The sequence below is a fragment of the Stigmatopora argus genome, chromosome 13 (genome assembly GCF_051989625.1).
Source record: "Stigmatopora argus isolate UIUO_Sarg chromosome 13, RoL_Sarg_1.0, whole genome shotgun sequence".
Taxonomy (NCBI): Eukaryota; Metazoa; Chordata; class Actinopteri; order Syngnathiformes; family Syngnathidae; genus Stigmatopora; species Stigmatopora argus.
Window position 1 is genome coordinate 15,692,289 of NC_135399.1, and position 25,207 is coordinate 15,717,495.

Consider the following 25,207-nt stretch of genomic DNA (forward strand, 5'->3'; position numbering starts at 1 on the left):
GTGTGCGGCAAACGGGAGGGAGGGTAGAAAGAAAGGGGAGGACGAAGAGGAGAGGAGAGGAGAGGAGGGGAGCAGCTTTCAACAGTTGAGGAGGAGACGCGACTCATTCTGATTATCTTCAATCATCTCGCACCTTATTTCCCCCTCTCCGGCTTCTCAGCCGCCGTGCAACAGATAAGCGTGCCGGTTGACGGATGCAAACGGGAGCGCCTCGGAATCGGACTGGATTACGGGATTAGTGGACTGATTAGCGGGCGAAAAAAAAAGGGAAAGCGGAGAAAGGGGGGAAAAGTGGCCACGGCGAAAGGAGCACACAAAAGGTTGGGCGAGCGAGAGGCTGCGTGCACTTAACTGGAGGAGACACACGCAGGAAGGAAGGAAGGAAGGAAGGAAGGAAGGAAGGAAGGCAGCAAGGCAGGCAGCTCCCCGATGCAACAGTGTGCCGCACCGGAGAGCCAAGTCACAATGCACCGGTGGTGGTAACGCGGGGCGATGGTGCATTTTGGAGCTTTGCAGCGTGCAGATGTCGCATGAGGGCGATGCGCCTCTTTTTGGGTTTTTTTTTTTGGGGTGCTCTTTTTCACCCCTTCTCCTCCTTCTTTCTTTGAAACGCAAGCTCTAACCTTCACCATGCTTTAACCTTGGACGCAGAGGGGAATATTAATACTTTATTCTCATCGATTATTCATTGTGGGAGCCCCGCCGAGACGGGAAACAAAGCATTCTAATGTTGAATTTGATCTTTAATTCATGCGCGGGGTGTCGTCGGGCGGTCATCTTTGTTTACAGAAAGAGTTCATCATCCGAGAGAGGCATGCGAGAGAGCTAATGCCCATTAAAGGGGGTTCGCAAATCGATTTTATATCCAATTAGCGGGCGGCACCATGCCCGCTTTGGATTTGGTCCTCTGAAGGTTCGCCGGAATAATCAACAGGTTGAAAGTCGAGGCTTTTTTTTCTTCCCCCCTGTTCTTTTTTTTCTTTTTCTCCCGCGTGCCAGCACCGCATATCCGACGGAAGGGATGCGTCTCTCCGTTCCCATCTTCCTTCTTCTGTGGGTTAAAGCCCTGACATTGAAGAACCTGAGTTATTCCGTCCCGGAGGAGCAAGGACCCGGCACCGTCATCGGCAATATCGCCAAAGACGGCGGCTATGGGACCCTGGAGAGAGGCAAGAAATCCAACTTCCGAGTTCTGGAGAATTCGGCGCCGCACCTGGTTGACGTGGACCCCGAGAGCGGACTTATTTTCACCAAACAAAGGATCGACCGGGAGACCTTGTGCAGGCGCAACCCAAAGTGCCAGCTCTCCATGGAGGTGTTCGCCAACGACAAGGAGATCTGCATGATCAAGATCGACATCCAGGACATCAACGACAACTCGCCCAATTTCCCCTCGGATCACGTCAACATCGATATCTCGGAGAACGCGGCGGCGGGCACGCGCTTCCCCCTGACCATCGCGCACGACTCGGATACCGGGGAGAACGGCATCAAGACTTATCAGGTCACCAGAGATGATTACAATACCTTCTCGCTGGATTTAAAAGTCAGAGGCGACGGGACTATTTACCCCGAGCTGGTGGTCCAGAGACCTTTGGACAGGGAAGACCAGAGCCATCACACCCTCCTCCTCACCGCCATAGACGGGGGGGAGTACCCCCGATCGGGCTCCATGCAAATCAACGTCAGGGTGACCGATTCCAACGACAATAGCCCCATTTTTGAAAAATCCTCCTACGTCTTGGAACTCCCGGAGAATTCGCCGCCTGGAAAAGTACTTATAGATTTGAATGCCACCGACCATGACGAGGGAAGCAACGGCCAGGTGGTCTACTCCTTCACCGGCTACGCATCGGAGCGCATTCAAGATTTGTTCTCCATCGATCCCAACAGCGGAGTCATAAAGGTCCAGGGGGAAATTGACTATGAGGAGAATCCCATCATCGAGTTCGACGTGCAGGCCAAAGACCTGGGCCCGAACCCCATCCCGGGCCACGCCAAGATTACCGTCAAAGTGCTGGACAAAAACGACAACTCGCCAATAATCAGTTTTGTTTCCGTCAGGCAGGGCGCCATCAGCGAGGCGGCGCCCTCGGAATCCGTCATCGCGCTCGTCAGGGTGACGGATAAGGACTCGGGCCGAAACGGTCAGCTGCAGTGCCGCGTGCTGGGGAATGTTCCTTTCCGACTTCAGGAAAACAACGACAATTTTTACACGCTGCTGACCGACAGGCCGTTGGATCGGGAAGCAAAGGACGAATACAACGTGACCATCGTGGCCAGAGACAACGGCATCCCGTCTCTAAACTACACCAAGTCGTTCACTGTGAAAATCCTGGACGAAAACGACAACGCGCCTCGCTTCACAAAACTCATGTACGTCCTACAGGTGCCCGAGAACAACATCCCGGGCGAGTACCTGGGCTCGGTGCTAGCCCACGACCCGGACGTAGGCCGCAACGGCACCGTGACCTACTCCATTCTGCCATCCCATATCGGCGAAGTATCCGTTTACACCTACGTGTCCGTCAACCCCACCAACGGAGCCATATACGCGTCGCGCTCTTTCAACTACGAACAAATGAAATCGTTTGAGTTCAAAGTTCAGGCTAAAGACGGCGGCTCCCCCCACATGGAGAGCACCTCCACCGTCAGGGTCAACATCCTCGACGTCAACGACAATCTCCCGGTCATCATTTTACCGTTCCTTCAAAACGACACGGCGGAAATCCCCGTTCCTCGGAACGTGGGCATCGGCTACATCGTGGCCACGGTCAAAGCCGTAGACCACGATCACGGAGAGAGCGGACACTTGACCTACGAGATCACAGACGGGAACGACGACCACCTGTTCGACATGGATCCCCTAGGCGGCGAAGTCCGGACGGCGCACGCCACGTGGGAAGAGGTCTCGCCCGTGGTGGAACTGGTGGTTAAGGTGACCGACCACGGGAAACCCCCCTTATCCGCCGTGGCTAAACTGGTAATCAAGGCCAACGCTGAAGCGGCGGCGGGTGGAGGGGGCTCCGGCGTGAGCGGCGAGCAGCAGCACTGGGATGTATCCCTGCCCCTCATAGTTACTCTTTGCATCATCTCCGTCATGCTCTTGGCCGTCATGACCGCCATCGCTGTCAAGTCCAAACATCAAGATAAAGAGAGCGGGAATTATAACTGCCGCATGCCCGAGTACACCAGTCCTCCGGTGGGGAAGGGCAAGAAGAAGCGCATCAACAAAAGTGACATCATGCTGGTGCAGAGCGAGATGGAGGAGAGAGATTCGGCCAGCCGGATGAACGTGGTCAGCAGCCCCTCGCTGATTACTTCGCCCATTTGCTTCGACTACCAGAGCCCCCTGCCGCTCACCTTGCCCAGGTCCGAGGTCATGTACCTGAAGACCACGCCGAACAGCCTGACGGTACCCAGGGCGGGTTGCCACACCAGCTTCGCCGGGCTCGGCGCAGACGCTTCGGCAAACAGGATGTCGGTGATCCAGGTAAGACGCCATGCACTTATCCGTAGAACTCTGGGATCAAAAATATGCCTGTGTATAAATTGGACACCATTGTCGTTTCAGACTACTGGCTCGGGGCAAGCACTTTGCAAATGTAGTGCGATATGACAACTTTGTTTTAGTTGGCATTTTACTAATAAGGTTAATCCTTTATCCACATTCCTTCTCCGGGAAAGTGCTACGCCTGCAGGCCAGCTAATGAGGGAGCGTTCCTCCTCTCCCCCCATTTCAGTGGGGGAAAGGCAAACAGCTCGAGTCTAGAACCGTGACCCCCGGCAGACCCTGGGCCGCAGAGAGAAAACAAAACAAAAGCCGGGCTGAGATGTCCGAGCGGACAGGTGTTTGAGCAGCTTGTCCAATCGCATTACGCGGCCGGTGTGCGCCAGACAGCGGGAGGCGCGCTGCGTAACTCCGAGACAATCACATTTTTCCATCCCAAATATGGGTCATTGCCGTAAAGCCCCATCCATCCAAAATTGGCACGAGGCGACCCTCCATCCGGTCCTTCCGGGCAACGCCAGCTAACATGCTAATTGGCCGGCAGGGCCTTGTTGCGCTGCCTGGAATGGTGTGTCCGTACATGATGTAAATATCTGGGTCAGTCTCACATTTGGAGACGGTAGCGCAGATGACGAGGCCTGGCGCTGTCACCAGTCGCCGTTGTATGTGGGTGTGATCAACACAAACACATTATTCTCAAGATGATGGGAAAAGGGCACTAATGAAAGCAGCTAATGCGTTTCTCTTTATGCCTTGCCAAAGAGGCGCATATGGTCACAATGGCTCTGCGCTCTCGCCTCTGCTAGCTAATGCAAAAATTCAAAAGCTATTGTACCAAAGCACCACATCGGAGGCAAAACGCCGCCGTTGCCGATGTTCAGACGTCAAATCGCTGCAACCGGGAGGGTTGGCGGCGGATCGGGCTTTCAACACCCAAGTTGACAGCAACGTGGCGTTTAAAATCCCTCGGGGGACAGCTGACACTCACATTTGGGATCCCGTTGTGCTGAAAGCAATGTGTCTGTCCAACAAGTGTTCTAACACCAGACGTCGGGCCCGATTTCAATCATTGAACCATTTGATGGCGGGATGCCGTATCGCGGCGTGAACGTGAGCGCGGTTGCTTTAATATCCCGCTTCACTGGGTCCTGTGTAAAAAGTAAAAGCGGCTTAATGTCAAATTTTCTCTTATGGTTCTGGATGCGGGCTTTCTTATAACTAGCTTAGAACTGATATCATGACGGTAGATGTCTTTACCAGAAAACACTGCTTGCAGAAGAGAAATGGAATCAGTAAAATTGAAGGTTACAGAGAGCTTAAAAGAGCGGCTCCCGTTGTCAAAAAAGCTGATAGACATTACGGCAAAGTGAGCTAACCTTCAGTGACGCACGGAGGCGTAAAACTTAAGTTACAATGTGTAACTCAAGAAAGTGAATTCATGTCATTTTTACCCTGGCAGAAAACCTTGTACTGGGTAAAAAGGAACAAAAAGAAAGTTGTTCAACCAAAGAAAGGAAATAGAATATTTTACCCCTTGAATGTCAGATGAAAAGGGAATTTCAGGCATGACGAAAAATGCACAATGACCTGACAATGCTCGCTCAGTGCTCTGAGAATCTGTCGTCAGGCAGCACGAAAAAACAACAACAAGCCTCATCGAAGGTCGTACAGACCATTTTTCATGGGTCTCTTTTAAATTCACAAGCCAGAACTTTTCCCAACAATCCATTACCGCAATTGTGACTTTGCTACCGAGTTAGTATACGTTATTGCTCAACGCCGACACGTTTACGCCACTGTAAGTCTGTCCTCAAACAAGGCCCTCCTTAAGATTTGATCTAGTTGCATTGATCTCTCATAATAAAAAATATCGATGATTCAATCCCACCCTAAAGCTGTCATGTTTACATGCTAACTGAGTAATAGGCTAGCTATATATTGCAAAACATTTTGTGTCCGAGTTTGTTCTGCACGCAGATGACTTGAAAACAATCGCCCGCCAGTACTGATTTTTGACTGTGTATTGAGTATAAAAGCGTGGCAATTCAATGTCCTTGCCAGATAGAGCAAATTAAGACTTTCCTAAACAATTCATTATCTTGAACAACACAAGAAAGAGCCGTCTTGTGTTCTGCTGTTAATTGAAGGAAATGCCGTACTCAGCATTTTCATTCAGAGTTGTGATGTGTTATTCAGCGTTTGGACAAAAGTATGCATCGCCTTCCCCTTTTTCGGTACAAGTTAGTGAATTTCATCGATCGCGACCAGCCATTTAGCGTCGTTAATACAGAACAGCGACCCGTGTAAAAGAGCCAAATCCTGGCTGTTTCAAAGAGGCTTTACGGATCATTTCAATCCACGTCTGTGTCTAATGTCATCAGCCAACAGCGTGAAGCTCTTTTGTTTTTTTTTGGTTAAATAAAAAAACATCATTTTCATTGTCATTTCCAGACGGAAAACTTCCCCTCCGAGCCCAATTACGCTGGCAGCAGGCAGCCGTTTGTTCAAAGGTAAGGGGTTCTCACATGCAGATACTTCCAGACCGCTTCTCTGCGCCGCCTTCATCCCACTATCAAGCCTACTTGGCTATCAAACAACAGCGCTCGCACAGTAAGAATGGAAAGTTATACCCCCCCCCCCCCCCCCCCGCCACAACCCCCTCTTGTTCTTTCCTGCCGCAGCTCTACATTTAAGGATGCAGAACGAGCCAGCCTCCGAGACAGTGGCCATGGTGATAGTGACCAGGCCGATAGTGACCAGGATACTAATCGAGGCTCCCAGTGTGACACATCTGCCAGGGAGGCCCTCAAGATGAAAGGCACATCAGTTAACGGCCAGCCTTTCGAGCAGGGTGAGTGGACTCTTCCCGACATCGTCAAGATGCCTCGCCGCTCGCCCGCGGCGCCACCTTGTTTATTTTTTATTTTTTACGCGCCGAGACTTTAAGTGTGGCTTTGCCCGCCACCGCCCGCCGCCGCCGACTTATACAAACGTTTAACATGCAGGTGGTAAATCGACAAAGGGTTTTTTTTTGTGGGAGGGGGCGTCCGTGAAATTGTTGGCTTTACGTTGCCGGAGCCTTGACCGGCGCGGTATAAAAAAATAAGTTAAATTTACTGTAAAATAGTGGCTGCTGTGAATGCCAAGGTTTTACCATAAAAAGAAAACGGGGAAAACGAAAAATGGTAGGGCTCGGGTAGCCTTGGGTTTTATGGTAGGATTTTTGTAGATATTGTATATAAATGTTCTTGATCAGGGGGGAAGAAGTTAGACGCAAAGAGGAAAACATTGAAATCGTGAGAGTTAAAGTTACTTTACGTCGGGAGCAGAATAAAAAAAAAACAATCTGCCAAATTATTTTTTAAATATAATTCATGGTTTGTTTTTAATGGGCGCTGATTAATTTGAGTGTGTTTTAGGAGAGGAGTTAGCTCGGTAGTTAGCACGCCAGACTGCCGCAGTGTGTTCAATTCTAGGTGATTAACGTTCAGGAAAAAACTAGAATTGAAAAAAGACTGGTTAACAGAAATAAATTTAAAAAAGTAGAAATAGAACTAATTGAAAGTGTGTCGTGTGTTGATGAAATGAATTAAAATTGATTAAAATTAAAGGACGGTGAGGGGCGTTTACACAAATTCATACAAATGTAGCTGCGTTTTTTTAGTTCATTCTTAGTTTGACGTTACATTTTTAGTTTTTCCTTTGTTTTAACGACAACTGAAATAAATGTAAAAAATTACAAAACAGAACTAACTGAAAGTGTATCGTGTGTTGATGAAATGAATTAAAATGGATTAAAATTAAAGGGCGGTGAGGGGCGTTTACACAAATTCATACAAATGTAGTTGTTTTTTAGTTCATTCTTAGTTTGACATTACATTTTTAGTTTTTCCTTTGTTTTAACGACACATAACTGAAATAAACGTAAAAAATTACAAAACAAAACTAACTGAAAGTGTATCGTGTGTTGATGAAATGAATTAAAATGGATTCAAATTAAAGCGCGGTGAGGGGCGTTTACACAAATTCATACAAATGTAGCTGCGTTTTTTTTAGTTCATTCTTAGTTTGACGTTACATTTTTACACTTTTTCCTTTATTTTAACGCCACATTTCTGGTAAGCACAGCTGCTGGTGTTTTACTGTACATTTAACAGGCAGTGTCACTGATTGCCATGTAAAAGGGAACTTTGGGGGGGCCGCTTTGAAAGGATAAAAGGGTCCACTGTGTGAAAGCGGAGCGCTAAAACATCCCGCGTCTGATTCGGGCATCAAACAATCTCGCATGCGTCTCTCTTGATCAAGCCTCCATTTGAACAGACTTTGCGTGCGCCTTGACTTTACACGACGACGGCGCCACAGACGCCTCGCAGGTATTCGCGGCAGGTGCGCTCCCACCTTTTGGCCCCTCCCCCAAAAGCGCTTGGAACTTAGCGCTGGGGTTTACGACTAAAAATAGGAATATTAAAGTTTCATTACGAGCGAAACGACTGCCAAGAGTGCAATCGCAGATGATTGCCAAGCTGTTGTGACCCGGCTGACATCCTCGGGATTGATATATTTAGCGGGAGCCCAGATAAACAGAAAATATGAGCGCCGGCCTCGCAGGTGAGATAAAGGCTAACGGCGGGCTCTGGCGAGGAGGCGACGGCTTTCATTTGTCGGTACGAGACGGGGCTCTGGTCATCGGCTCCCAAAGCGCTACTTTCCACGCCATTTACATTGCTTTGAACTGTCTGAACGCGGCGGGCTCGGCAGGGAACGGACAGGAACATTCCGTTGGCTGCCAGAATTACGGTAGATGGTAGAAGTCTCCATAGGAGGTGGAAATTCGGTACACGGTCGATTGGTCGCCAGTCTTTTGGTCGCCGGACTTTTGGTCGCCGGACATTTGGTCGCCCGGAAGGTTATTGATGATTACCATTTAAAATTGTTACACAAATTCCCTAAATACAAACTGTGAATTATTATTTTTGTCATACTTAATGCCCTATTAATTATTAGGCTAAAGAAAAGCTCCAAATTTCCTGGACTTCTATTGTTTTTTGTTGGAGAACTTGCTAAGACCCTGACTCACGTAGCTTCTTAAAGGGACAACGCATGTACATACAAACTCTTCTACACTCACACGTGGGCTCAGTGAAAGTGCTCATGGCCATTGTTGGCTTTTATTGATGCGTAGACTGTGTTGTTTTACCTTGTTTTGTCGCCGGTCTTTTGGTCGTCGGTCTTTTGGTCACCGGTCTTTTGGTCGCCCGTTGTGGCGGTCGGGGCGACCAAAAGACCGGCGACCAAAAGACCGGCGACCAAAAGACCGGCGACCAATCGGCCGCACACGGGAAATTCATTCATTTTTTTTGTGGCAGGTTTTCTTTTTTGGGGGCATGCCATTGGCCGCCCAGTTCTAAGGCCAATTCGCACGGAGAAAGATATTGAAAGAGATGTCTGGCGCTTGCTGACTGAATATTTACACGCGCTCCGGCACCGCTTCAGGAATTTCATTTATACGGCTGTGTATGAAAGATAAGGGTAATGCAAAGAGTTGGCGCATTGCGTTTATTAATGGCCGGACGCGTTCCTGCTTTTCCCCTTTGGAAAGTTGAAAAGGTAAACTTAGATGGGATTATGGGGGGAATTTTAAAGAGCGGCAGCGGAGTACGAGTTGTCGGGATGATTTGCGAGCGTCGAGAGGCTCAGATTTCAAATTACAGCATCCACTCTAGCTTTCTTTTGCCTGTAATACACTTTCTAACCGGTTGAACTGGGAAACCTGGCAGGGCAGACCTCCCAGTTCAAATGGATTGGACGTCTATGGCCATCAATGGTACTAAAAAAACGTGGTTGTACGTAGTTATATTCTATTTTGATGTGGCATTAACATAATTACATTAACTTCTCATTTTGTGAAAACTTCCAATAAGTAGGACTAGAGAGAGTAGTGAATATATTCACCCGAATTTCTTGAATGTACGGAAAAACACTTTCAGCCCACCATGTTTTTCGCAAAATACACACTTTAAATTGACAAGAATTTGTAAATTGCCTTTACGTAACTATAAGTCATTCGTGAATATTCATTTTCTGCACAAGAGTGGTAGTTAAAATGCACTTTTGTATACATAAATAGTCATAGATAAGAAAAGCCTGGCACCCCACCAGGCGTATAAAGCCTTGGGAAAACCCTGCAGTGAAATGTCATATGGTGTGTGTATATTGTAAGCAAGATAAAAACATCTACTATCCGATTCAACAATTTATATCATTAATTTGATGGCTAAACCTTAGTGTTGTATTCGAGTTGGTAACGTAAAAATTGTATTTAACGTTTTTTATATCGTATGGTCATGAAATTGATGATTTGAAGCCCTCAATCACATCGAGAAACGCCAGAATTCTAATCTTTATCATACAATAGTTAAGCATTTCTTCATTTTTATTTATATAATACGCACTCCGCCCTTTACTTCTATTATTTTCCTAGCAATAAAACGAGCAGTATACTCAAGAAACCATAGAATATGCTTTACACTTTTGTTCCATTTCCTCCTCAATCAGCGTATGAATATGTTTGCATACTGATTGTGCTCCAAAATCTTTATTTTAATGATTTTATTGCACTACTTCTTTGGCAAAAGAATAGAGATTGATTTTATTTTCCTTTCTTTTTTCTGCTCTTGCACAAAAAGCTGGCGGGTTAAGTAGTATTACTTTTATATCTTTTACCTTTGCCATCCCTCCAGTCTCCTGGCTGCTTTGATACAGGTAATATATGCACCTGTGAAGCTCTCGCTATCACGCACGCTGAATATTTATTCACTCCCGCAGACGCCAGATGCACTGTGGGTATGTTGCTAGGCGTTTTCTCATTCTCTTTCTAATGGGCGTCCAAGATCTTTGTTTGCCAACATTCGCTTTATCTCTCGCCGATTCCATCCAAACGTGCTTATTTTACGACCATTCAATTCAATGCACGCATTTTTGTTCACTTGATATGATTTTCTTATGATGAAATGAACTGAAAATGAGTCAACAAAGCCGACGGCAGGAACAATAGATGAAAGTGTCTCGATTTGATTGGAAACTTTTCGGGGAAAATTTAAGCTTTGATTTATGTACCCTGAATGCAGTTGATTATATTTTCATGTACTGCGCAGCCAACAAAGATATCATTAATTTAGGGAAGGATGAAATATAAACAAGTGCCCTCTTTTGTTGGTAAAAAAAAAAAAAGATTTTCTGTGACAATGATATACGCGTAGAAAAGTAGGAGAGAATAAGAACAATACCTGGGTGTGATTTCCTGTTAGCTTTCCCGAGCAGGCGCATCTCCTCATCAGTATCATCAGTCGACTCCTCTTGAGCGCTGATGGCTGCCATGGAAATACACGGCGCATCTTCCTGCCCGGCTTATCGTTATGCTTTCAGATCTAGGAAAGAAAAGAGGGGGAAAAAAAGAAATAAAATAACCAGCCCTTTGGATGAGAAATGGAGAAACAAATGGCTCAGTGGCGTAATCAGTCAGTGCGGATGCTTCAAAGCTTGGCACTGTAATGTCTACAAGTGTGGCTTTGCCAAATCAAAGCTATGTTTTATTCCGTCCTTTTGATTTAAAATGCATTTTGAACCCACATATGTATTTTCTTTTGATCGCATTCACATAATATGTAATGTGGCAGGTGGGGTGGGAGGGGGTTGATAAAAGACACGTCATTTTGCCTTAGATGGAGCTTCAGGTTAGTTTTGTAACAACAGCGATAACGTCAAATCGTGTCAATTCATAGCATTGACGCAAAATTCACATTAGTGACGTTAACTTTTGATGAATAATTGCTGCGAGACCTTCTAGCTGAAATGAATTGGGCGCCTGTTGTTGTTAATGGGACTGAAATGTTGTTTTTTGGGGGATCGGGCGTCGATCTTTCTTATCTAAAGATCACATTTGCTAAATATATCCAACAATCAATTATTCCCGCATTGCCATAACAAGTGGAAAATGAACAGTAATTAATGTTTAGACAGTTTGAAGGGAAAATTGCTCTCCCAAAGTAGTCAAATATGTGGTCTGCAAAGAATTCATTGTGACTCCGTGTCAGCGTTTGATATGAGAGCCGTCTGCGACAAACAACTTTTGCACAGGGCAATAATTATCAACCTGACACGCACATTTTTATGCAAATGAAGTAGCAGAACAAAAAATAAAAAAAAAACCTATGCTTTTTAAGGAAAAGTTCCAAAACAAGACAAACAACAAGTCGAATGGAAAATGTTTTTTTTGCATGCCTTTATAACAATTTTCCGCACGTTTTTTACGTTTTGCACAAGTTTATGGAAAATTGGTATTTTTTTTTTTTTTTGTGTTTTGAGAGGGTTTCGGGGTTGTTTTGAGATTTTCACATGTAAAATATGTCTCTAGTGCGGCCCGGTGGATCAGTGGTTAGCGCGCCTCAGAGTTCTGGGGTCTTGGGTTCAAACCCAGGTTGGTCCCTCTGTGGGGATTTTGCATGTTCTCCCCAGGGTTTTCTCTGGGTACTCCGGTTTTCCAAGAAACATGCATAGTGGGCTGGTTGGACACTCTAAATTGCCCCTAGATATGAGATTGAGCGTGAATGGTTGTTCGTCTCCTCATGCCCTGCGATTGGCTGGCCACCAACTCTGGGCGTCCCCCGCCTCGTGCCCGAAGTCAGCTGGGCTAGGCTCCAGCACCCCCTCTGACCCTTGCAAAGATAAGCGGTTGCGAAAATAAAATCCGTCTCTACTCCATCTTTCCCAAAACGTATCTCGCGAACGTGTGCGGTCGTTTGGTCGCCGGTCTTTTGGTCGCCGGTCTTTTGGTCACTGGACTTTTGGTCGCGGTCTTTTGGTCGCCCGGACCCAAACAACGGGCGACCAAAAGACCGGCGACAAAACAAGGTAAAACAACACAGTCTACGCATCAATAAAAGCCAACAATGGCCCTGAGCAGTTTCACTGAGCCGACGTGTGAGTGTAGAAGAGTTTGTATGTACATGTGTTGTCCCTTTAAGAAGCTACGTCAGTCAGTTTCTTAACAAGTTCTCCAACAAAAAACAATAAAAGTCCGGGAAATTTGGAGCTTTTCTTTAGCCTAATAATTAATAGGGCATTAAGTATGACTAAATAATAATTCACAGTTTGTATTTAGGGAATTTGAGCAACGATTTAAATGGTAATTATCAATAACCTTCCGGGCGACCAAAAGACCGGCGACCAAAGGACCGAGTACCTCTCGCGGAGGCTTTTTTTTGCAGCACTTGTTGTCATGCAAAGCAACATCCCAAAACAACACTTTCCAATCAAAAGCCCGCCCTGCAGCCAGCCCCCGAGGCTCGACAATTCGGCGTGTGCGGCCGCCTTTCCCCGCAAGCACTCGTCTACGCTACCCAAAGCGAGCCGGGCAAACAAAACAGCTTTCTTCCCACATCTCCCTGTCACGCGTGTGGATTCATTTTATTTGTGGAAAGCTCCCAGGCCGGCAAATCGGATGTTGGGAGTTTCCCTTTTGATAGAACAAAAGGAAAACTCACGCCGAGGCTCCCAAATCAGTGTTTCTCTTTCCTCCATTCTCCTCATTCATATTTCACGCAGAGCCTTTGTGAGTAAATGACATCATTTCCAGCAATTAATGGATCATTATGGTCAAATTAAAGCAGGCAGGCGAGCAGCAGGAAGAATAACTTTCTGCTTCCCAATCGGAATACGGCGATTCATTTTTTTACGACGCGGGGCGAAGAAACAATGGAATTTGACGGAATGCCTGTTTCGGCAAAACATTCCAAACGCCTCAAACCACTAATACCAATTGCGGCACTGTCAAATAAATGTTGATTGCGGCATAATTGCCGCAATAACAAGCGCCTCGATCCCTCGTGCTGGTTTTGTTGGCCATCCTTCCTTCGTAGCAGAATCACGCGCGGGGAAGAACAACATCCAATTGGACATTTGATTAGATTGCCGTGCTTTTCGCCTGGAGTCGAGAAAGCGTTCATTTATTATTCATTTATTAGCGTTGTTTGGACTTTCCCGTCCGAGCGTTGGCGGGCGTGTCGCCAGTCGATGGCGGGACGAACGAGTCGTCGCACTCTCGCTCGCGGGCAAACGACAATTGCCGATTAGCCCGACACGATTTTACTAACGTGTTTTTTATTTTTTATTTTGTGGGGGCAATGGAAAGAAATCCCATCAGGCCTTGCTAGAAAGCCACGCCTTCAAAAAGAGAGCAAATCTACCGTTAAATATGAAATTCATGCCGCCAGGTGATACGTTTTGAAGGTAATTGTTTTTCACTTACTGCTAATTTGCGCCAATAACTATTCGGCTACTGAATTAAATTATTGTCTTTTTTTTCCACCGCCACCTGCATTTCTTGTTTCCGGGCATGCAAATGAGGTCATTTAGCAGCAAGGACGGGTCATTATATATGACGTGTCTAATAAGGAGTGAAATGAAAAATGCCAAGGAAATGCAAATAAAGGAGCTGATTATGATGCAATATAATCCAAAGGGGGGGAAAAAGGTTATGTCAATGATTGGGCCAGGAATGGTAATGCCTAATGTGTCCTTGAATTGTTTTGAAGGAAGTAAAATTGTTTAAACGCTTCCTTTAAAAAGGAAAAGAACATAATGAGGGATCTCCAAGTCAAAATAAGACAACAGTGATTTTTGAGATACCACTAAACAGGTAACACATTTACTGACAGTCACATCACCGGGAGCCAATTAGGGGAGCAAAATATGTCAAATTATAAACTGCTGTCACACACACAAAATTGTCATGGAAGCTAACATTTTACATATACAACTCAAATCTTAAGTTCTTTTAAGGTTAGGTTAGAACTTTATTTCATCCCGTATTTGGGAAATGTCTTGGTTGCAGTAGCAATACAGACACACAAGACATTGTAGACCTAGTTAAAAAAACTGGAGCCACACAAAGGAAGTCCACAAGGTGGACTATTTTGTCATCACTATTAAAGCATCGTAAGGATCAACAAACAAGGGATGGCACTTTGAAACCTTGTGAAAGTTACACTTTGCAATTACCATGAATATTCCAAAAAATATATAGATTTCTCTCTGAATAAATTTGCATGCAACGCAACACTTCACACATGAATTCAGCCCTGAACCACGTTGTCACTCAGTCAGCTTACTTGAGACGAGTGGGCGAACAAATTGCGGGCCCGGAGCGTCTCTTACGTATACATATTTTGATAGCGCCCCCTAGGATTCAGACCTCAACACCAAATACAACCGACCCCGTGCGTATTCCACCTTCATCTCACCCACGAAAATAATGCAAACAAGCTACGTGGGAATCAATTACACTGTTTTTTTTCCCACCGGTATCAAACCGCAAAGTACGAATCCCATCTTCAATGTGACTCTTTAGCATTGGAGTTTTTTTCCATTTACATTAACAGTGGTTCAATCAATACTTGCAAATTATTTATTCTGTGCTTGATTAGGAAGGTCAAAATGAAAAATGATGCCATAAATTCTAAGGTTAAGATAACGATTGTGCCCACAAACGCTAATTCCGAACTGTCCTTGAGTCGTGGCTTGACGGAATGAATTAAAATTAATGTTGACACAATTTTGAGAGCAGGTAATGCTTATGCGTGCCAGTCTTTGCTGATGCGACTCGCACATGAGATGTTTTTTGCTGCTTCTGCATCAGAATAAAAAAAAAAATGCTTCCTCTGCAGCACAAGCATATTTTCCAGGAAACACCTACGCAGGTTATGATGGTTTCCAAAACGGGGGGACGGAGGGGGGGCTTCATGAATATTATGAATCACTTTCAACTGTTGCGTTGACCCACTGTGGGGGAAAATAAAATCAAAAATCAAATGGGATGCTCTCATGCTTTGTTTTGTTGCATCTCATCATATTCATGCTGGAAAATGCAATGCAATGTTTCAATGTTTCAGATAATTTACCGGTTTTAGGACTTACAGTGGTACCTCGAGATACGAGCTTAATTCGTTCCGGGACTGAGCTCGTATGTCGATATTCTCGTAACTCGAACGAACGTTTCCCATTGAAATGAACTAAAAACTAATTTGTATTCAAGTTTGATACCTTTCTTCTCCCGGGTTGGCTCTTTTTGCCCCGACTCCACACTGACTTTCAGTCAATATCGAGGGTTGTTTGAGTTTGTATTCCCTTCAAAATATTCTCAAAATGATGCACACAAATGTCCTCACAATAGGATAACGCACGACCACTTGCCAACAAGAACTAGTATAAACTCCTCTCGTATTAGCGATCGCTCCGCCATTCGCACTGACTAACGGGGAAAAAAACACTGAAAAAAAATGCAACGCTCCGCCCAGTGCTCGTAGACATCTGTTATACACGAAAGAGATGCGGCAAAAATCATAATAAACAGCCTCTCATGTCTTGGCCACCTGGCTTTCTCGTATCTCGAAATTGGTCTCGTATCTAGAGTTAATTATTTGCTCGAAATTTTACTCGTATCTCGAAATGCTCGTATGTCGGGGTGCTCGTATGTTTGAGCTGATTGGTCGCCATTGGCAATGTTTGGCGTCCAATCCGTTTTGACTTGGATGCCCATCCCAGTCAAAATGGATTGGCAGAGAATGATGGGTTATCAGGCACAAGGGAATAACATATTTGTGTAATTTCATGTTTTTGAAATATTCTTGAATCTTCACAATGAAATATGAATCACTCATGGGTCGCATTATCCAGCGTTGAGAAAATGATTACTTGTCAGCAACTGTAATTTCAAGTGGCACAAAGAAATCTGTTAACTGTCAGTTTTTTTTCTTTGTTTGGATCTGTCATTGTTGCTCTAAACTGCCAGTATTGATTTTCCTTGTTCCATAAACTATCAATTTCAAATCATAAATCAAATTAAGTTTCCGGCTGGCTGCCTAGCGCTTCTCCAGGTACTCCAGTTTCCTCCCACATCCCAAAAACACACGTTAGGCTAGTTGAACACTCTAAATTGCCCCTCGCTACAATTGGTTGTCCTTTGTCTCCTCGTGCCCTGCAATTGGCTGGCCACCGATTCAGGGTGTGCCGCGCCTAACGTCCCTAATTTGCCGCGATAGGCTCCAGCACCCCCTGAGAATAAGTGGAATGGAAAATGAATGAAAGAAATGAAAATGCTCGTTCCTGTTTCTGGCTAATTTTGTCTCCATTTGAAACGGAACACTTTTACGAATGGTATGCAGACACTTGTCAACTTATACGTATTTCCCATATTTCGGTCATTTCACATTTTTGTACTGGATTTTTTTGTAAATCTGATCTCGTTTTACGCATTTCGGCTCTAATTTGGATCGTCTCGGCCACTTGTAGCAGACGAAAACATCATCGCCGACTGCTAATATTGTCATGTTTTAAGTATAAAAATGTCCCGCGTTGCATTTGTACGTTTTTTTTTTTAAATTGCTTAATAAGGGGAATTGCAATCATTAATAAGGGGAGCAATTGGCCCAGGTTGCCAGGTATGCGGTATGTCTGGATATTTTGGCGTGCGTGACCTTTCTCCCCCTGAGCTCTTTTGCTATCCATCGCCATCCCTCCACACGCACCGGTAGATTCAGTTTCGTCAGCCCGGCGGGAGAAAGTAACAAATGTTCAACTGTTTTTCCAGAACAAGACAAATCAGTCCACTGCACCGACGAGTGTCGCGCGCTGGGACATTCTGACAGATGCTGGATGCCAAAGTTACGGATCGGAAGCCAAGCGGACAGCGCCGATAATCGCACCAACCTTTTCATCCCCGTGGGAATGGACGCCATGGTAGAGACAGAGATTTACGGCACCATCAGCCGCGGCGCCCGCAAAACCCTCAGCACCTTCGGGAAGGAGCAGCGGGACGGCACCATCCTCGTGGCCAACGTCAAACCCTACTTGAAATCGCAGCGGGCGCCGCCCTGCCCGCCCCTGCAGGAGAGCCCGCCGGCCCCCGGGAGCCCCACCAAGGGCGGGCCGACCCCCGACCCGGCCCAGCGAGAGGCCAAGGAGGAGCGGGAGGGGGGTCCGGACAGCAATGCCTACGGCCCGCCCGATGGCCAGTGCTCGCCGCTGCACACGGCGCTGGAGGAGCCCGCCTACCTGAGCCGGGAGCTCCGCCCCAAGGCGCTGGCCAGCAGCCTCATCCACAGCGCCGTCATCAGCCAGGAATGCGGCGGGGCGCTGGAGTACGAGCCGCGGGACTCGGGGAAGTGACGCGGCTCGCACTCCCGGCCGACGTGGGCGCCGTTTGGCTTCGACTTTTTGTTCTTCTTTTTTTTGGGGGGGGGGAGGGGGGTCCAAACATTGTATAACCAAAAATCATCTGCTTTGTGTCTTTTTGCTACATTTTCCTTTTTTTTTTTGTTGGACTGGGCCGTCGACGATGGTGAAAAAATGCGAATGGATTCATCGAGTAATTGATTCGGAAAGAATCTTTTGGGGAATATTCTGAACTCTTATTGCCGCACCTGTGCTGCATTGAGCCGAGAATATGGAGAGAGATGAATATGTATTCCATTAAAACGGGCAAACTCGTAGTATACTGCCACTGTTTTAAATTCAAGCACATTTGCAGAATTTGTTTCAATTTTTTTTTGCCAAAATCTATTCCCTTTTTTTTTTTTTTTACATACTCTCGGGTTAATGTGAGATGAACTCATGCTTTCTTTGCTTTTCTCCGGGTACTCATTTCCCAAAAAAATATGCTCCTTTAGGTTCACTGCAGACCTAAAATTGTCCATGAATGTGCATGTCAGCAGAAGTATAAGCGGTATAGAAAATAGATGAATGAGCAGCTGGTGAAAATGTAAAATTCATCTTTCTCAAGAAATTTCAATGACAGTATTACATAAGAAACCTATTTTGGGATAAAGTCGTGATGACCAGAAAAGTCACTGAATTGATTGACACTAAAATTCAATTGATTCCAGTAGTTTAGTTCAAAAAGGGGGAAACTCATATTTAGATTTATTGAATAAAATGGAAAAATAAGTGCCTTTTAAGGGGTCCCCACATGGCCGAAAAAATATATATTTATATTTTTTAGGGGTCCATAGCATTGCAAAAGTTAGTAGTTTCACAGACAAAAACTGTACATCAGAAAATGTGTTCATGCATGAAATTAAACTAGAATTCCTTTCCCCAAAAAGCCAAATTTAAGCTGACTTCTTTGCAATCTAACAATTGTCTCATGGCACCAAACCTCTACAATCATTTTCAAGTATTTGCCGTGAAAACAATTGAGGAACGTCTACTCGGCACATCCATTTCCCCAAATTTGCTTCTTAACTCATTCATTTCCCGCTATGGTTAGCAATAGACGTCTAATCCATTTTTAGCCGTGAACGCCGTCTTATTAACGCAAATTGAGCTGATATTCCCATTTTCACATGAGTTTTCCTGCAATATTTCACCCTAGTATAAGCGTCCGTATCCACGAATTCCTTTCTAATCAATTAATCGATGAATTGATGCCCATTTCGAGTGACTCATTGTGTTTCGGTGAAAATTGTGTCCTTGACTCTTTGCTGTGAAGGTTTCCGGGCCAATCAGTGCTTACCTGACTTCAAGTGTTTCCATGGTGTACCGTACCTGTCGATTTAGATGTCCGTATTTTACACATTCGAGCGCCAATTTTCGTGTGGCTGTCGGAAGAAAACCCGCTACTGTTAGCTATCGAGTCCTGTCCGCTTTTGTACGGTGAAGCTATCTGTCTCCATTGAGTGTTGAAACCGACGTCGCTTTGAAAAATCAAAGACCGACCGCATACATATCAGTGGCGTTCCATACAAAAAGTGAAAGTGTCTTATGAACTGTAACGGTGGTGCAACCAGGGGACGCCCCCTTTTCGTTCGACCGTCGGACGTTTCCGATGAAACCATTTTTTTAAGAATGTATTTGTAATTCTGGTCGTCGTCCTCTCTGCTCTTTGTGTGAAAATAAGCTGAGCTTACACGTGAATGTGGGCTACTGTACTGTATTTGTGTATTTTATTAAATTTGTATACACCGTGTGCACGGAAGGACGTTGTTTTTCCACCCCATCGACGATGACTTCCCAAGCTGTCGTGCTCGTATGTGAGAGACGTGTTAAAGCAACAGTATGTGACTTGTCTTTTTCTGTTTTTTTGGGGGGTGGGAGAGGGATGTTTTGGTTTTTTTTCCCCTACTCGGGTGGAAAATGTCATTTTGCTTTCATGGGTCAAAACGCGGAAGAAAAATGTGGATTCTCTGAAGAAAAATTCAGGGCTAGAGAAGTTCAAGTTATTCCAGCAGGATTAACGATAGTTGACCGATTCATACTGGGAGAGGCTTGCAGTGAATAGTTGCTCGCCACTACTCCCAGTTCAAATGGACTGGGAGCTAAGGGATGAATAGGAAAACTTGGAAAACTTGGCAGTAAGGGAGTTTTTTCTTCCTTTTTCTAATGACCAATCTTTGGCAAAAAAACATCTGCAGAATCTGAATGAATTTTAAAAAATGTGGTGTTAAGTACTTTGCAAGATAATTATTGAAAGCTAATTTCAACAGCTATTCTAGCGAGAAAGCCATATTAATACAGCATTACAGTATTTACATAGAAGAACGGTCATTATGCATCTACCAGCTAGTCCAAGAGTGAAAAAAAAATAGGATATATCCGAAAAAAGATGCTTGAGATGCATTAACTCACGTGGTTTTGAGGGGGAAAAAATGACATATTGTTGCTTTATCCACAAAAAATTGACATGTCTGATCCTGCAATTGTTCCAATGTTGTTTTGGGGCAACTGAATCTTGATCCTTTACTGGAGGGGCTCAGTATTTTTTTTTCTTTACTGTCACAGCTCTTTATATTTTTAACTACAAATAAAAAAATAAAACACTGTAAATGTGTGCCCTCCATCCCGAGTCGTACGTAGCGTCACATAGCGTCAGAGATGCTAATTTAAAGCGGCTCGAGCTTCTACGCATCAGTCGCTCATTTATTTATCTGGACATTATTTATTTAAATAGCTCAAACAAGACATGTGACAAGACTCCAGTGTGATCAAAAATAAATAAACAAATGCTGCTCAACTACGACAAGACTTTTCCTTTCTCTCTCCAAGAGCAACCGGGAGACAGAGGAGATGGAATGAAATTTTAATAATCCCCAAGGGGGGTAAAATGGGTCATTGCGGCAGCAAACAAACCAGCAAATAATGCATTAAATGTTAACACTTGTAAATACAAAATGTAGATAATTTGATTGAAAACAAAAACATCCGGAATGACTTCCCATTCACAATTCACAAGACCCTCGGTGCTGAATACGTACAATTCCACCGACGATAGCTATCGTTTGCCTCGACTCATAAAAAGGGAGCAAATTTCACTCGTTTTTTTTCAAGGACACATAGGATACCAGCCCTAATGTATGGTGTTAATTTCATAATCTTTGCATTATTGTTATTGAGATCATAGCAGCATATTTGCGTACTAGCTCTTACCTTGTAAGAATTCAATGAGCCTGCATTTATTAAAAAAATATATGTTTACTATATATCATATGAATAGGTTCGCCTATAATTATCTATGAACTCGTAGGCTACCGTTAACAAAGATAGACATCTAAACTATGTAGAACTGGATATTAAAGTCAAATAAAATAAAGTATTTGTATTTGTTATAATGGGCCTGGCTACATTCTATTTATATGATGATAAATGGGCTACATACAAATTAAAGTTAATCATTAAGAGTGGTTAGCACATCTGGCTCGCACTTCTGGGGTCAAGGGTTCGAACCCAAGTGCGTCCTCAATGTGTGGAGTTTGCATGTTCTCTCTGGGCTTGCGTCGGTTTTCTATGGGTACTACAGTTTCCTTCCCACATCGAAAAAAAAAATACATGCTGGGCTAAGTGTATGTTAAATTGTCCCTACATGCGAGAGCACATGTGTCAAAGTGGCGGCCCGGGGGCCAAATCTGGCCCGCCGCATCATTTTGTGTGGCCCGGGAAAGTAAATCATGAGTGCCGACTTTCTGTTTTAGGATGAAATTAAAATGAAGAGTATAGATGTATATTACATTTCCTGATTTTCCCCCTTTTAAATCAATAATTGTCATTTTTTAATCCATTTTTTCTGTGTTTTTAGTTCAAAAATCATTTTGTAAAATCTAAAAATATATAAACAAAAGCTAAAGTAAACGTTGTTTTAGATCTATAAAAAAAACTGAATATTCAGGGCTTTTAATCCAGTTCTTTTAATCCATTTATTAAAAAAATCTAAATATTATATCTAAAATGGTCCAGCCCACGTGAAATCAAGTTGACGTTAAAGCGTCCCGCGAACCAACCCGAGTCTGACACCCCTGTGCTAGAGTAAGCGTGAATGCTTGTTGATCAATTTGTGCCCTGCAATTGGCCGGCAACCTATTCAGGGTTTCTCCCGCCTACTCCTAAAAGTTGGCTGGGATAGGCTCCAGCACCCTCGCGATTCTTGCAAAAATAAGCGGATTAGAAAATGAACGAATGAATTAAATCAACGTTAACCAGGATATTGAATGTGGTTTGGTTTCCCCCTCCCCCAAATCGTTGCAAGTAGACTTTACCGCATAATACAAATTCCCAAACTAGGAATGCCGATGAAGACAGTGATGATGACGTGAGGTAAAAAAAAGATTCCTAATATGAGTCACCGTTGACATTATGTAAACTTGTCACCTCCGTTTACATTGATGAGGAGGATATTAGGGTTTATATCATGCCTACCTCTACGTCTCTATTTCCTCTACCTATTCTTTTGTCCTTGTGGTATTTCATAGTGTTTCTTATTTTGATTAGATTTTTTTTTATTGCTCCCCTTGAAATAAACAACATGAACATACAACCCAGTCTATGATGTTCCAGTACATGGCTGACCCCAACGACTAAAACATTCTGTGGTCCAGCAAAAACTAACCACTGGTGACAAATGTGGAAGGAAGAACCGCATATTCTCTTCTATCTCCATCTAGCTGTTAGCAAGTATCCAACCAAGGAATAATCTAATAAAGTCAAATAGAATTACAGGTCTGCAATCTGGCGCCTGCCGTAGACCACAACCCGAAGGTTGGCTTCACACTACAAGATAATATGAGTATTGAAATCGTCTAGCATGACACGCTACAAAATGATTTTTATGATTTTTTCTAAGCATCTTGTTTCCAAACGAAAAGACGTCCAATTCACGATTCTGTATAAACGTATGGTGAAATGCACTTAAGTATAAAAATGAATCGATCTATCATGATGTTAAGCACAAGAAAATCATCCATATTTGACTGAAATGCAAAACTTTGGTATATATTACAATGACCTGGTTTTGAATTTCCTATAAAAAGAATATTAGGGCTGTTTAATTTTCAAGGTTTAAATCTTTAATCCCTGACCAAGCAGAGAGAGGAGTGATAATAATGAACTAGGAGATGATATTAAAAAAAACGGGACACTCAAAATTCGGAGTTCTAGTTTAAAGGAGAGGGCACTAATGATTTGCTCTTCTTTATTTATAACCCGGGATGTATAAAATGTGCGGACATTCCCGGTCAGCAATTAAAAAGAGGGTGAAAATGGATCTGAGCGTATTTCTGTTTTTATCTGAATCCTATATTATTTTGTCATATTTTCTGATTTTCAGCAGAGCACAGCTTCAGATGATCACAATGTCCCCAACCAATTCCCCAAGATTCCGATTGCCAGTCACGCTACGTATTGGAAGAAGGCACAATTGTCTATTTCTCTCCACAGGGTCACAAAGGTCATTACTTTCCGGGCTGCCTTATCACAATTGTAGAACCCAAAGAAGAGATCAAGGTGTACACTTGGCAGGATTCTTTCCCTCAGCTACGAATGCAATAAATGTCAAACATATTGGTTAGGAATGGCTTACAAATACGGTATTCTCTCGCATATTAGCCCCCTCCGCATATAAGCTGCACCCTTAAAATTACCTTAAAATCGCTGAATTTGACAATTTTGTTCATATAGGATGCCCCCTGATTGACAATTTCCACAACCATATTCATGCTTTTAATAGGGAGTACAAATGTGTTACTTTGAAGGGAAAATCTTAAGAAAAATTATCGCACGTGGTATTTCTGAGATACTGTATGAATCGTCTGCTGGATTGCACATTTCTAATGTACATAGCACTCTAATTTTCATCAAGTCTCTGGGTGCAATAATAGCATGAGATACACATTACTCAGGTATCAAGGCTCATATTTTAAGGATCGACCGCAAGACCTTTGATGAGCCTTAACGACTATTGGTAAACACTACGAACACATTCATCAAGACTACTCGCGTCTGGCCAGTCAGAGCACGTTTAACTATGGTAAGATTTTCACGTTTTATGCAAGATATGTTTTTTCCCTTGGATTTCATTCATAGACGTCAAAATACATTTTGTTTAGCGTTCTATCCGTTTATCTTTTCTCTATTTAGAATTTTTTTTGTCTTGCGTCAAGGCGTTTCGTCTTTGTCACGTTTCGTGCATGTCAAGTCTAATGTGTGCGCATATAAGCCGTAGCCTGGATTCAGTCATCATTTGTTTTGAGCGACAAATAAGGCATATATGCGAGAAAATATGGTACATGTAAATTGATTTTTGAACTTGGCCACTTAGTCACGCGATTTATATCCAGCCCTAGATGCAACCTTCTGCAAACTGCAGAGAATAAAAGAGCGGCGCACATGACAAAGACCTTGGTTCGTATACATAAAACATTTGGACCATCCATCCGTTGGTTGATTCCCTTTTTGGCGCTAACTTGCTTTGCAAACGAGGCTGCAGATTATTCACTCAGAGGGCGACAGGGACGTAAACATCGGCGGAGCTGGAGGAGTAGCGCTCTAAAATTCTGGACCAGAACCAATTCATTTGCTCTACTGAGCCTATGAAGAGCGACTGAGTAGAAGCGCCGCGGCGTGTTTACCCAGACGGATCTAGCAAATATGGCGCCCATTTCAACTTTCTTTATCTCTAAAAAGGACAACACAGAAACCTCTTGTTTCGCCGCGTAGATCGGGAAGATTTTTTGTAGCTCGCTTTCACTTTGAAACGGCCTTGTGTGTACGGTGCGCTGGCTAGAACTGGCACAAAACACAATCCTGTCATCTACAGAGTGCCGACCGACTCCAAGTGCGACTCTCGCTTTCCTCCTCGGGTAAAACACATTAATTTGGATTTTGATTTGCATTTGTTTTGCTGCCGCTATTGACACGATTCCAGACCTGGATGTCTCATCTCGGCAGGCGAGCTCTGATGAGCTCATCTGCATAAGTTGAAATAGTCTCCGAGAGGGAGATTGCGTGGGTCACGGCAACTCATTCCCTCAAAATACAGACGGAAGAACACGGCATCATTTCATGTGGATCAGTCCCGAGGTTTCAGATCACGGGGGGAATGTCGGCAGACAGGTGAGAGGAATGTCAAGTAGTCGAGGGCTCAACTGGTTTCCTTCGTTTTTTTTCTCCCCCCAGCATCGCCGCATTTAGCCCTCACGTTGTCTTCAACGTCAGCTCACAAAAGCAGTTTGAACCTCCACTCCTGCCATAATTAAGAAGAATTGGCTTTGGAATAAACCTTTTTTTCCCTTGATTACACCGAGAGCCCCGGTAGAGAAAAGTGCCACGACGTGGAGCGGAATGCAGATTAGAGACTGGCGCGCAGTATTGCTTGAA

The 25,207-nt window shown here is 44.2% G+C and overlaps 1 protein-coding gene across 1 annotated transcript; it reads left to right on the forward strand.

The window, feature by feature from the left end:
• The first annotated feature begins 966 nt into the window (after positions 1-966).
• On the forward strand, positions 967-17,785 carry LOC144087324 (protocadherin-17-like). The gene is made up of 4 exons (XM_077617761.1): positions 967-3,493; positions 5,963-6,021; positions 6,193-6,362; positions 17,157-17,785. The coding sequence occupies exons 1-4, from the start codon at positions 1,022-1,024 to the stop codon at positions 17,732-17,734; spliced, it is 3,279 nt and encodes a 1,092-aa protein (XP_077473887.1). The 5' UTR covers positions 967-1,021; the 3' UTR covers positions 17,735-17,785.
• Positions 17,786-25,207: the final 7,422 nt, after the last annotated feature.